Source organism: Bicyclus anynana, chromosome 14, assembly GCF_947172395.1.
Source record: "Bicyclus anynana chromosome 14, ilBicAnyn1.1, whole genome shotgun sequence".
Classification (NCBI taxonomy): domain Eukaryota; kingdom Metazoa; phylum Arthropoda; class Insecta; order Lepidoptera; family Nymphalidae; genus Bicyclus; species Bicyclus anynana.
The window spans coordinates 3,389,401-3,403,200 of record NC_069096.1 but is presented as its reverse complement, the minus strand read 5'-3'; the positions used below and the strand labels follow the sequence as shown (position 1 = coordinate 3,403,200).

Below are 13,800 nucleotides of genomic sequence, written 5' to 3'. Positions count from 1 at the left end.
ACCCTACCCCCAACCTACCCCTACCCCCATCCTACCCCTACCCTCCACGTACCCTATCCCTTTCCTACCCCTATCCCACCCGTACCCCTATCTCACGCCTATCCTACCCCTACCCTACCACTTCCCTATCCTACCCGTACCTCTACCCTACCACTACCCTACCTCTACCCCTACCCTACCACTACCCCAAACCCGGCTCTAAACCTACCCCTACACTACCCCTACGCTTCCCTACCCGTACCCTACACTACCCCTACGCTTCCCTACCCGTACCCTACCCTACCCTGTAACTTCTCAATCTTACTCCTGCCCTTAGCAAAATCGGTCCAGTCCTTCGAGAGTGGTGGTATGGCCAAGAGAAATAAAGACTTCTATGCTAATAATATAAAGAGGTAAAGTTCGTGTGGTTGTAGGAGGTAATCGCTGGATCTACTGGACCGATTTGGAAAATTGTTTTACCAATAGAAAGCTACGTTATTTGCGAGTGTCATAGGCTATGTTTGATCCCCATATTCACACGGAAACGGGAACTACGTAAATGAAAGCGCCGGGCGTCATATAGCGGAATTTCTGCGTCTTTTAGAAATTTTGTATTATCTCCGAAACTATTTAAGTAATTAACATACTGTAAAGGGCAAATCTTATCTCCATAATATCCTTGTGATTATTAAATAATTTATTTTAATAAGGATTAAAGTTTAGTTGTATAAATAATGACATAAACCTAAGTATATAAAATTAATAATTTTTAAAACACAAAAGGTACTATATCTGCTAATATATAGAAGATAGATATATGGTTTTGCGGACTTTTTTGTAGAACTTTTAAAGATACATAAAGTCTCTATACATTAATTTCAATTTTACACAATAGTTAAGGCAGCGCATGCGAATAAGTATGTTTAAGAGGATTTTCAGTCCGACCTGTATGACAAAAACTGTGATAACTCGGCTAATATATATGATACCAATATAAAATATAGCCTATAGCACTCCCCGATAATGTAGCATTCTACTGGTGAGAGAATTTTCAAGATCGGGCCAGTAGTTCCGAAGATTATCCCATTTAAAAAATGTGACAAACTTACAAACTTTACCTCTTTATAATATTAGTATAGATAAAGAGGTCTAAGGGCTCCCGCAGACGATAATATCTTTTGAACAACATATTGTAAAAAAACCAATACCAACTTACATAATTTTGAATAAATAAGGTATGACATGACATGCGTTTTCTACCTTCATTTTTAATTTGTTTGTCGATAAACACTGCACATCGAGTTTGGGTTTAAAAAGGTAGGTTTTTAATATCCATCCAATAAGATAATTTTATTACAATCATAAAGCCACTGAGTAAAGAATGATCCAGTGTGAGTCTTTACAAGCCGGTGAGACCCATTTTTTTATGGATCGTAAACACGTTGACATCCACATATACAAACTTTTTTCATAATTTGTATTTCAAAATTTAACACTAACAACAATTACGTAAATTAATATCATAAGAATCAATAATTACTGTCTAATTCGTAGTTCTCCAATGTAAGACTAGATGGCGTTAGTAGTATGTTACCCACAGAACAGAGATCGCTAAAAGCTAACGCTTTTAGCAATAGAAGTAGCATAGGGGCGTGGCCCGCTTACACCCGGGTGTGCGGAGCTTCGCAAGCCTATCCGCGCATGTACTAGCAGTCTTGTTTCGTTGACTGACACGTTACGTCCTGCGGTTGTCAAATTCGGTAATTGAAAATAATTAAAAACTATTAGAAAAATGCTGAATTGTGCCGTTTTGGAATACACAAATGATAGCCGCCACAAATATTTATCAAATTATGGTGTTTCGTACCATCGTTAAGACGTATTTTATTATATTTTCATTAAAATATGAAAAAATAATTTTACTCAAAGTCACAAACTAAAATGAACTTTACGGGAATAGTACTAAAGTTTACTTTATTTTAATACAAGTTCGATTTTCTCGAAGATTCTGTTGACACCAGTGGGCATACATTTGCTGCGTCAACAACAACAACAAAACTATCATAAATCAAAAATATACAAAAATTATTCTTCTATTCCTAATAAAATGTATTAATTATTAATATTAATAATCCTTGTTAAATAATAAAGTGAATTTTTAAATGAAGTACCTTTTTATATTATTTAAAAACTGGTTGTTAGGCATATAAAATGTACCTAAACGAACATTTTCTTTCAAACAAAATCTAGATGGCATTATAAAAGGTGTGGGCACCTGTTTCTATGAAAAGATCCAACCATCGGATTGGTGATCTACCTCGTGGCCGTTTTCCTTCTAAATACCACCACGTTTCCACTATCATGACAGAGCTGTCAATTAATAAAAAAAAGACAGAAATGTAAGCGTCGAATCAGTAAAAATTAAATTACGTGTACGTGTACACCACCGCAGTATAAAATAAATAAATAAAAAGACACAAGCGACGAAGGGGAATGTTTATTGATTTGAGACAGTGAAACAAGATTAATACGATTATTTTATTGTCTGTAATCAATAAATATACAATTATTTTATTGATTTCAAAGCCAAAGGTTTCAATTGAAAAGCAGCATATTTTATGCTTTTAATATCTCCTCTAGCATTAAGTTTATCAGAAAACTGCAAAACATTTTAAAAATATGATTCCAATGAAATAACAGGAAAAATATACCAAAACATAGTTTTTATTTTTCTTGTTTTAATTCTTCTGAAAAAAGTGTAATTTTGATTTATGTTAGTTTTGAATTTAAATAGTTTCCATATGTCATTTGGCTATTCATTTAGGGATGTCTATAATAATATATCGATATTTTATATCTACTACTATTATATTATGATGACACGATAATTATGAAATTTTCGGATTATTTTTTAGGAATCCGGAGAGGAAAAAAATGAATCGAGGCGACTAGGAAGCAAAATTTGTTTTATGCAAAACCGCATTGTAATTTGTAATATAAAAATAGAAAGGGTGAAATAGGGCTATCCTCTATTTGTTAAGGTTTCGTGGAAAGTACTTAATTTTTCAAGTACACAAGTTATGGACATGTGTTTGACCTTCTTTGTTGTGTAAACTCGAATCGTGCAAAGTTTCAGTTGAATTAATGTTTTTTCAGAGTGGTACATTAAAAAATGCTTGTTTTTTACTTTCTTGTGTGTGTTTCTTCATATATTTTAATTTTTTATTGACCTATGTTATTCTTCTTAGTTTTATAAAATTCAATTTTTTTTAAACAACAGACGTTCGTTTTATTTACTGCGAGTAACGAGACTATCGATATTTAAGACTATCGTTATTTCACATCCCTAGACAACATTAATAAAACAAAGTTAGGATCATTTTGAATCTTATTTATAAGGTAATAAAGCTTATATATAGAGACAACTAGTGACGAGTAGCGGTACTATAGATTTCATTCATGAATTTTCATTCAAGAATTTTCATTTGTTCTGAGACAACAGTAATAAATAATTTTCAACTCTAAAATAAGGGTAATATATTTCTTTTTTCACTAAATATTAAACAGCCAATTAAGTGAAGAGTTTATCAGTGTGATAAGTATTATTACACTATAAATGTGTTTGTAAGGCCACGCCCCCGGGTACGCTGGTTTCAATACAAACAGTTGGCACTTTATAAATCTAGTTACTTCTTATATCTGTGATGTTACCCCACGGCAACGTTTGTTGTTATATAATTATAAGTCAAATTTTAAATTGTGAATAAAGGCTCATACGTTCAGGGTATAATGCTTATCATTTCCCACGGCGAAAAGACGACCCTGTACAATTACCAATAAAAAATACTCCATTCTTTAGTTTTTGTAAAGAGTTTTTTTAAATATTTAAGAACACAAGACGCCAATTTTCTTGAATAACATTGAAAGTTACCGATGCAACGCTTCGTGTCGCATCACTCACTGAATGTATTCGTTTTTGAATAACGAATACATTCGAACGAGAACGTGTTCAAAACTAGAAATTACAGAAGCGAATTCCAGTTTTCATTATTCCGTGGTTTATTCTACATTTAGCATTAGGCTGCCTGTCCACCAAAACGGAGCGAGGCAGCGGAGCGGAGAAACGGACTAATGCGGAGCGGAGTTGCGTACTGTGTCTGTCCACCGGAGCGGAGTGATAAAGTAATGCGAAGCCGATTTGCAGACGTGATTCCCCGCTCCGGTTACCGGTTTATATGAATTTTTAAACTAGCTCGCAGGGAATTGCGAGCAAGTTTAAAAATTCCACTTATGAGGAGCGGAGATTTTGTGCAATCCTACTGGTTAATATTTCTCCGTTTCTCGGCTCCGCTGCCTCGCTCCGCTTCCGTGTTCTGGCAGCATTATCTGCCACACACACCATCCTATATTGCACGAACAATATTTATAAAGAAAATATATATTTTTATTTTATTTTACGCGCTGTTGTGCAAAGGCCTGAGGTTCCTATGGTTCTGGAGACACTTGATGGAGCAGAATGTGAAATTGCTGTACTCGAATGGAGGTCTTGGGAGCTTGGAGCCGCAAAGGAAGCACATCATAAGGTCGGCCCTCACCTGGGACAATAAACAAATGGTATAGGAGCCTGTTGAGAAACCATCATCATTTTACAGAAGCATGTGTACCTTTTGAACGTCGGTCATGTGCAAGAATTTGTTTAATTTATTTTTCTCCACCTGTTTCTCTTTTTCCCGCTGTCGCTTCGCTTTCTTCTGCTGCGCTTTCTTTTCTCTCTCCTGTTCCAACTGCTCCGGTGTTACGGGCCCGGGAATTTGGGACTGAGAAGAGAGAAGTTAATTAGAATTTACATATCAACCAACCAACCAAGTAAACCGATCCATAAACTGCTTTGATTTTTAGGGTTCCGAACGTACGTAGTACAAAAACGGCACCCTTAAAACAATAATACTTTAAATAACATTCGGAGAAAACAGACAGACATTAAAATGTGTGATATAATTTTAATGTCTGTCTGTTTTCTCCGAATGTACCTACTGGACATTTGGTACACATATCAATTCTTGTGATCCAAATACAGGAATGTATCGTGAATAGGTAAAATTTGAATATTAGGGGCACTTATGGTAAGCGACGCGCGTGTCAGGGCGCGTACGGAGTCTGCAGCGCGTGGTACTGACCTTACTGTAGTTGTATTTGTCCGGGAACTGCGCCTGGAACAAGCGGAAGGCGACGCGCGTTTCAGGGCGCGTACGGAGTCTGCAGCGCGTGGTACTGACCTTACTGTAGTTGTATTTGTCCGGGAACTGCGCCTGGAACAAGCGGAAGGCGACGCGCGTGTCAGGGCGCGTACGGAGTCTGCAGCGCGTGGTACTGACCTTACTGTAGTTGTATTTGTCCGGGAACTGCGCCTGGAACAAGCGGAAGGCGACGCGCGTGTCAGGGCGCGTACGGAGTCTGCAGCGCGTGGTACTGACCTTACTGTAGTTGTATTTGTCCGGGAACTGCGCCTGGAACAAGTGGAAGGCGACGCGCGTGTCAGGGCGCGTACGGAGTCTGCAGCGCGTGGTACTGACCTTACTGTAGTTGTATTTGTCCGGGAACTGCGCCTGGAACAAGCGAAAGGCGACGCGCGTGTCAGGGTGCGGCGCCGCGGCGTATGGAGTCTGTAGCGCGTGGTTGCGCAGACACGGGTCGCCACCCGCCGTCAGTATTTCTCTATAATAAGTAAATTGTGTACTTTTTAGTTTTTAGAAGGAAATAATAGTCGTTGGGTTCCAGGAACTAGAGAATTTACGTTTGTCTACGTTTTTAACCCCTGACAATAGATACAGTCACTCGCGCGCCGATTGAACTGAGCTGAGCTCGGCCAAGAATTTCATGATGATGATGAGCATGTATTTTTATTTTCAATTTATTTAAAACTAATAGACGCCCCACGGTTTCAACCGTTCGTCCCGTTCTTACTACTAACATGGCTTTCTATTGATAAAAGAATTTTAAAAATCGATTCTGTATATCCAGAGATTACCTTCTACAACCACACAAACTGTACATCTTATAGATTGCCACCGTTTTACTTTATTTTTTGTTCTATTATGTTATTTGTTTTCTACTCTTGTTTTTATGTTAATGCTGTTGGTTTCCTAAATAAATGAAAAAAAAATCTTTATTTTATAAGTATAGATGGATTTTAATTTACAGATAAATTGTTCAGTCTTTTGCCGTTCTCTAAATTAAACTCGATTTTTTTTTAATCTTTAACTCAACCTAATTGTTTTAATTAATACTCACGTGACCATATGGGGTTTGTCAGCGATGGCGGCCTTATGCAACGCGGTGTTGCCGTCGGCGGGGTCGGGCGCGTTGCACGCCGCGCGCAGCTCCTCGGCCGCGAACTCTTCCCGAATCGTCTCCAACGAGATCACATCCTTGCCCGACGCTATCTTCCACAACTATTGGAAATCCACAACTGTTTGACGGCCTCCGTGGCGCAGTGGTGTTGGCGCAGTGTTTGGAAGTCTAAGCAAGAGACCTATGTCCATCGACTGATAATGATGACGATGAATGAGTTGATGATTAGCATATAACATGAGTCTCGATAGCCCTGTGGATATGACCCCTGCCTCCGATTCCGGAGTGTGTTGGTTCGAATCTGATCCGGGGCATTCACCTCCAACTTTTCAGTTGTGTGCATTTTAAGAAATTAAATATCACGTGTCTCAAACTGTGAAGGAAAACATCATGAGGAAATCTGCATACCTGAGAATTTTCTTAATTCTCTACGTGTGTGAAGTCTGCCAATCCGCATTGAGCCAATGTGGTGAACTATTGATCTAACCCCTCTCATTTTGAGAAGAGACTAGAGCTTAGAAGTAAGCTGAATATGGGTTGATAATGATGATGATATAACATTATAGTTATACATAAAACTACCTTTTTGATATTGGCAGATATTTTCAAAGGCGCTTTCTTGGGCTGCTTTTCCTCCACTTTCTTTTTTTTCTTCAGTTTCACATTGCGCTCTTTTCTTGCAGAGACATTTTCCTGATCACTATCCGAGGAGTTGTCCACTGCGCAGTCATTCAGCAGGTCTTTTCGGGAGTTAGTGATCACCCCGTTGCTGCTCTGCTCTGAGAGAGTCTTGATCCACCCCGCTGGAGTCTCCGAGTCGATGAAGCAAGGTCCATCATCTTCGCTCGATACTATTTGTGTGGGAAGTTCACGGGGCGGACGTTCCCTGAAAATTAAGTTAAGTTCCGGAAATAATCTTTTTAGTCGACTGTACATTTCCTGATTGCAGCTACCTGCACGACCCTAAATTAAATCTGTCCAATCGGGAAATGTAACTTTTTATTATAATCGCGGTAATATAGATCATATTACCGCGAAAAATTATTGGCATTATCTAGATAAAGTTATAATGAAATAAATATCTGTACTTCCCTATTTACGTTTATTTATAATAAACCTATGTAAGTATAGCTTATAGGTATAGTATAATATTAAATAAAATGTACAGCGATTTGTTTTAAACAAAAACGATATATTACTTTAGTGACTTTGGATGAAAATTGTGTACTGAATCTATCTTTTTCATACACAATTATTATTATGTTTGATAATAATCAGCCATCATATCACGTCATTACTATTGTAAACAAATAAACAAAAAACTGAGGACACTCAACATTTTCTTCAAATCAATTGTCTGGATTGTAACATCGTGAACTGATTCACAATTTTCTTTGTATTGCATTGAGTGTTTGTCGTTCCCGGGAGATCGTTATTTTATAAAAATAATAACAGCAAAAAGCAAGTACACCAAAAGGTTTTTGATTTCAAAAACATAAGAAAACATGATTTTAAATCAATGAAAATCATCAATATCGTTTCTGAGGATGGATGGAGCATCTAAGATGGTTTCTTTTTTGGATTTGAACAACATACCTTGACTTCGCTCTGTCAATCGGTTTGCTGGGACTCTTCTGCGTTTTCTTGTTACGATCAATGTTACTGTCTGTCCCAGTCTTGACAGCTGTCTTGCTTGTCGACGCGATCAGTGCCCTTTGAAATAGCTCCATGGAGTCTGAAAAAAGTCAATCTTGATCACGTGACCTAGTTTACGATTATTATTAACGATCGTAGGAAGAGAATCAACGTACCACTTGGCTATGGGGCCAGACTAGCTAAGCTAGCTAAGGCTGAAGTGTACTACCATATAAGATCCGAGTTCAGAAAATATAGAATCCTACTTTTGATCAAGGGCTTTAAAAAGGAAGGCATATTATAAAACATTTACCATTAAAATTACCATTAAGGTTACCATTAAGATGCCATATAAAAATATTTCTACTAACCAGGATTCCGTCTTAAACTGTCTTCAACATCATCCAGGTAAGTCTTTAAAAGAACAATGGCTGTTACTGCCCGTTATCATAAAATAGAATATGTACTAACAGCTGGCTGGCAGTAATTTTAGAAAAAATATTAAATCTTACCATAAACTTCCACACTTGCTACAGTTTCATGGACCCTCTTCACTTCCTTGTAAGTAGGTTTCCTCGTGGGGAAAGGCAGCGCCCGCACGCGCGGGTCTTCCCGCGTGAGAGGGGAATTCTTGCCAAACAAAGCTGATTGGTTGAGCGAGCCCACTGCACGGTACAGGACGAGGTAACAACCCTTTAGGTCGTCAATCCAACTAGCTACAATGTCTTGGACGTGCTGAAAGTGTGTCAAGATAATATATCATACCAACCCAACGGGGATGATGACTAGGTTTGAATATATTGATTTTTATGATACATTTGGGTAAATAGGGTCAATTTTAACTAATTTATACAAAAAAAGCAAAGATTGTCTGGATCCATTTGATTTGATTGATTGAAAGTAATGATCGCAGATACCCTGTTCCTTTTACCAAATTGCTTTACTATTAGCACACTCTTAATTTATATACAATTAAAAAAAACTGTCATCATCCCTATTGGGCACGCGTATTTTAGGTTTAAAAAACTTAAAAAAAAAAAAAAAACAATCATAAACAGTGTGTGCATACAGAACGGTGTAGTGTAGTGTTTTCAAGAATATTTTACATAAATAACTCACCTGCAAAAACTGTGCCTGATTGTATCGCCTCATACTTGCACCAGCAGAGCGCGGTGCGTTACCATGCTGGTCCCTATTCACCTGGGCCTGCCCTTGTCCCCTCCTCGTTACATAGGAATGATGAGTTTTGTGCACCACAGCCACCCCACCAGAGAATATGGCGCCGGCAAAGTGGCCGCCAGAGACCATTAAAATGGCCCAGCGCTGGTAGCCGGCAATTGACAGACGTTGGCAACGCTCCACCCACGTGTCACCGCCATCTGTTGATAGCTCTTCCTAAAAAAATTTAGAGCACATCGTGAAATCTATAGCAATGTTTAAGATTCTTAAAATATATCTTTCATAACTTTGTCCAGTCTTACACCTTCTTAATCCGACTCCTTTTTTAGCAGACATCTTTTCTACCTCCCTTGTATGACAAGTGGTTTTCAAGATTTGATAAGACCCTTCGCTTTTATATACATATAAGACAATAAATAGATTCTATTGATTACCTTTTTATGATGTAATATACACCTGTATATACAGAAAACCTTGCCCTTGTGGTTTGAAAAGAAAGCCTTGCAATGCCTTGTGGCTGCAGCAAAGAGTTCACTAGCAGGGTTACTGCTACTTCCCTCAGTCTCTGAATCACTTCCTGAGACACTGGAGTCCTCTGAAATAATCATAATACATTTGTATAGATAATTAATAACTAGAGGGCCTGCAGTTTTGTCTCTGAAAAAATTTATGTATCTAAGTTTACACTATTATGCTACTTTTAGAAGTTGAAATTGGTATATAACAGAAATATCCCACCATGCATGTGTTTGTTATATCTCCTAGGGATAATACAGTGATTTTAATCAAACAATCAATCAGATCAAATGCAGTAATCTGATATGCTCTGTAAGTCACAGTGGCTTAAGGAAGGAAGGTTAAATCAAACTTTTAGAAAGTAAACAGCTACTGAAAATTTCTTAGATAGAAGATAAATCCCAATATTTTGCTATTCATAGCCCAATCAAGGACTGGCACCTACGAGATGTTGAACATCAGGCGATTATTTCGCCAAACTCATTACAATATGTATAACAAATGAACTAACAAGCCAGTTAAGTTAGCATGTTCAGTAAGAGACTAGTGAAAGTACAATTATATTTATCTGTTGTTTAACTGCCTCGTTGGTCTAACGGTTAGCCTATGTGGCTTCAAATCATGAGGTCCTGGGATCAAATCCTGAGTAGGGATATGAGATACTAAAATTTTCTTCCTTTTAAAAGATTTTCTGTTAAAATTCTTATCCTGTTAGGAAGTTGGTGGTGTTACACCCATTTGTCTTAGAAAGCATTTTAAGCTATCAGCCCTGGTCATTATCATAACTGATAGTGGTTTTTAATGAATTCAACATTATCACCCTAAGCTGCTAACCCACATTGGAGCAGGGTCTATGCTCTACATCCCCTCTCCTATAAAGAGGTAGGCATGACACTGTCATCATCATCATCATATCAGCCGATGGACGTCCACTGCAGGACATAGGCCTTTTGTAGGGACTTCCAAACATCACGATAGTGAGCCATCTGCATCCAGCGAATCCCTGCGACTCGCTTGATGTCGTCAGTCCACCTGGTGGGGGGTCGGCCAACACTGCGCTTACTAGTGCGCTTACTAGTACACTGTAGCAGGCCTTTAAATTGGTCTGATAACAATGTTGAGTCAACACTGCAGATATTTACTGCTGTGTTGGCATGTAGTGCAAGATAAGTGTGAAAGCTACCATATTAAATGTATAAACCAATTATCTACTGATGCATCAAGACAACATGTCAGACAAATATAATTAAAGTACATAAATTGAGTTTCTTGCCGGCTCTTTTTGGCAGATCCTGCTTTCCGAACTGGTGGTAGTCTTTCAAATAGTCAACCTTGATTTTTGAAAGTGTGTGTAAACTATGCCTGCTTGAAATAAACTAATTTTGATTTTTGGTATTGCACAATACTTAATGATGAAATAAAAAAACAAAATTGTTTTACTTACCATTCCTGGAGCTGAACTGCCCCAAAGTGAGTGCAGCTTTCCCAAACAGTTTCCTCTTTAAGTTATGGGTGTGCCAATGATGTTTATAATGTGCTGTCTGCTGTGCCCTGGACGCAAACGGACCCACTCCGCAACACGAGCAACAGTTGCCATCCGTAGCACCGTCAATGGTTAACTTATTTAGACGTTTTAACACACTTTCTTCGTCCACTGTAATATAATGATAATAAATTCCTGTTATGTCACTAGATAAACAGATATCACATGAATAATGAACAAATAACCGATCAAGAAAATTCATTGTTAATATCAAACAGTTACTCTTTTGTGAGCAATCTCAATATTTTAAATTTCAATACCCTAGATTAAAAGTGCAAAATATAAGTATATAACAATATTAAGGTTAAGGTATAAGTAATACTAATGAGAATAGCTTACCAATTTGGTGTGATTCTGTGATCATACATGCAGCCACTCTAATGCCTTTGAGCAACTTTTCGTACTCATCTAAATCGTACACCCTCACTGTGTTAGGTTTTACTACTTCTGATTTTATATTCATCATGAAATAAAGTTTATATAAGAATAGTTACGAGAAAAAAGGTGACGAAGATAGGTTTTTATCATTGATTACCGTAGATGATACGAGGTTAGATCTGTACATTTAACCCAATGTAGTACCTTCTACATATGTACATTAGACTACTGACTAAACTATAATAAACAGTTTGTACTATGTAAAAGGAAAGGTAAATTGAACATTGTTGTGCAATAGTGATTTTAATTTTTTATTTAAATTTTGTCAAAAGCAAGACTATAATTTTTTTTTTTTTTTTAATTTATTTTACGGCCTTGGATACAAGTCCTTAAAGGCCAGCAAAACTAGACAAAAAATATACCCACAGATTAAAAGATAATGTCAAGGAACCAGAACATATTTATAGTTTAATATGTCGTATTGTGAAATATCAATCTGTGGATCATAGATTACAGTGTATTATCGGAGATAGATAGGCCACTAATAACTTTTTTCGGAACGTCTGTGATAGCGCCATCTAGTTACTAGCTACGGTAGTTTTAGTATAGTGTCCATTAAGTTTTAAAAATAATATGCATATTTTTTGCAAAGGAGAGAGATTTTTGATTTTATTGGTTGAAGAAACCAATTGAGAAAAACAAAAAAACACAATTAAAGTTTTCCATTGTTAACTCCAGGCTTGAACTCAGGATTATTAGGCCATATTATTACTGGAATTTAGTTGAAATTAACGTACACTTACAGTCTTTCTTTAAAAAAAACCCTTTGCTTTAGAAAACAAACATATTTTTCCGTATCAAAATTAAAGAAAAGGATAAATAATCCTTTTTTTTCTAGATTTTTTTCCGTATTTACTCGTATTAAATCTCTAAAAAGATTAAAACACACATTATTATTTCAGCTAAGTGATTGAACTTACTATCCTGGAATCCTAAATCTGGAATGTAGATAGCGCTGCTTCATAAACATTTCACGCTCTTTTTTTTTAATTCTTGTCTGTTACGAGTACTAGCCAAGTGCTAGCCTACTATAAAACGGAGGAGGTTTTATTCGAAAATAGAATCATTATAGGTAGGGAAGGCCCTGTTTGTTTTGAAAAATAAATAAAAAACTTTAAATTGGAATTAAATGCAGCGTTCTTGTCTGTGGAATGCGTTCATTTTTTTATTTAATTTTTATTGAGTTGCGAATAGAGCGAGATTTGAAGACATGGGACATCCTGTACGGTGTAATACCTTTTTGCCTTTTTCTCATGTGAAATAAAAATAAAATAAAAAGCGAGAATTAAAAAAAAATTGGCGTGAATAATACACACTTGATTTTTTTAAGAAATTCATTGTAAATTTGTGACCGTAACTTACATATTTTTCAAAATTAATTGTTATTGTTGTCTTCATGTAGTGAGAATGGTGATCCTAATAGGAGATGGATGAAATTTTCAATCTGTTACCGTCTAAGTCGAGACGTATTTACTTAAATACCTACCTAGGTAAAGTAGAGAAAACAACAACGAATGGATTCACTTACGAAAGGAGTTTTTTAAACTATTATCTCCCACGTTTACCTCACATAACATAGATTTACGATTCGGTACAAGTGCCTAATAGATCGGTGATGCGAAAGAGACAACGTAATGACTACAGTATGTTAGAGGGAAATAGACAAAAAGACAACAGTTAAACACCCTTAGGCTAACGTGGCTTTATCAGTAAGAGCGCGCATTTTAAATACAGCTATTTTTTATCCAGTTTTGATGTTAGATCTGTAAATTAATGTTTATTTGATAGAACAACTAAAGTGGTATAGTATGTAGTGCCTGAACGTAGATCATCGAAAGAGAAAACCCCCAAAATTCTATTTTTCACGTGTAAGTAACTTGAAATGTTTTGCTCTATAAGTGCAGTGTTTTAGAGTTATTATAAAAGGTTTGCATACAGATTAGTAGGAAAATTTATTGCATTTTACTAAATCAATTGTGTAAATACATACGAATAGCAATGGAAAAAATATTAAATACGTTAATTTTTACTATTGTGGACAACAATCTGTAGAGACGTGATTGACACAATCGATAGTGAAAGTCATCGATAGAGTTCCTATATCGAGTAAAGTATGTAAAAGTATTACTAGCTTTCTGGTTTGTAATGTTCAAAAATAT

The 13,800-nt window shown here is 36.7% G+C and overlaps 1 protein-coding gene across 1 annotated transcript; it reads right to left on the bottom strand.

The window, feature by feature from the left end:
- Positions 1 to 1,240: 1,240 nt before the first annotated feature.
- Positions 1,241 to 11,941, bottom strand: LOC112044091 (ankyrin repeat and zinc finger domain-containing protein 1). Its single transcript, XM_024079829.2, has 11 exons — positions 11,543 to 11,941; positions 11,105 to 11,314; positions 9,579 to 9,739; positions 9,085 to 9,360; positions 8,478 to 8,700; positions 7,927 to 8,065; positions 6,913 to 7,216; positions 6,271 to 6,431; positions 5,553 to 5,694; positions 4,644 to 4,796; positions 1,241 to 4,574 (listed from the first exon to the last, which is right to left on the bottom strand). Exons 1-11 carry the CDS (start codon positions 11,667 to 11,669, stop codon positions 4,434 to 4,436), a joined length of 2,037 nt encoding a protein of 678 aa, XP_023935597.2. The 5' UTR covers positions 11,670 to 11,941; the 3' UTR covers positions 1,241 to 4,433.
- Positions 11,942 to 13,800: the final 1,859 nt, after the last annotated feature.

Bases quoted from the DNA above. Each gene is read 5' to 3' on its own strand.
- LOC112044091 (XM_024079829.2), bottom strand. From the start codon at position 11,669: ATGATGAATATAAAATCAGAAGTAGTAAAACCTAACACAGTGAGGGTG. The intron at 4,797-5,552 runs GTCAGTACCACG...CTCTCTTCTCAG, and splicing joins ACAAATACAACTACAGTAAG to TCCCAAATTCCCGGGCCCGT. The intron at 4,575-4,643 runs GTACACATGCTT...TTATTGTCCCAG, and splicing joins ACATGACCGACGTTCAAAAG to GTGAGGGCCGACCTTATGAT.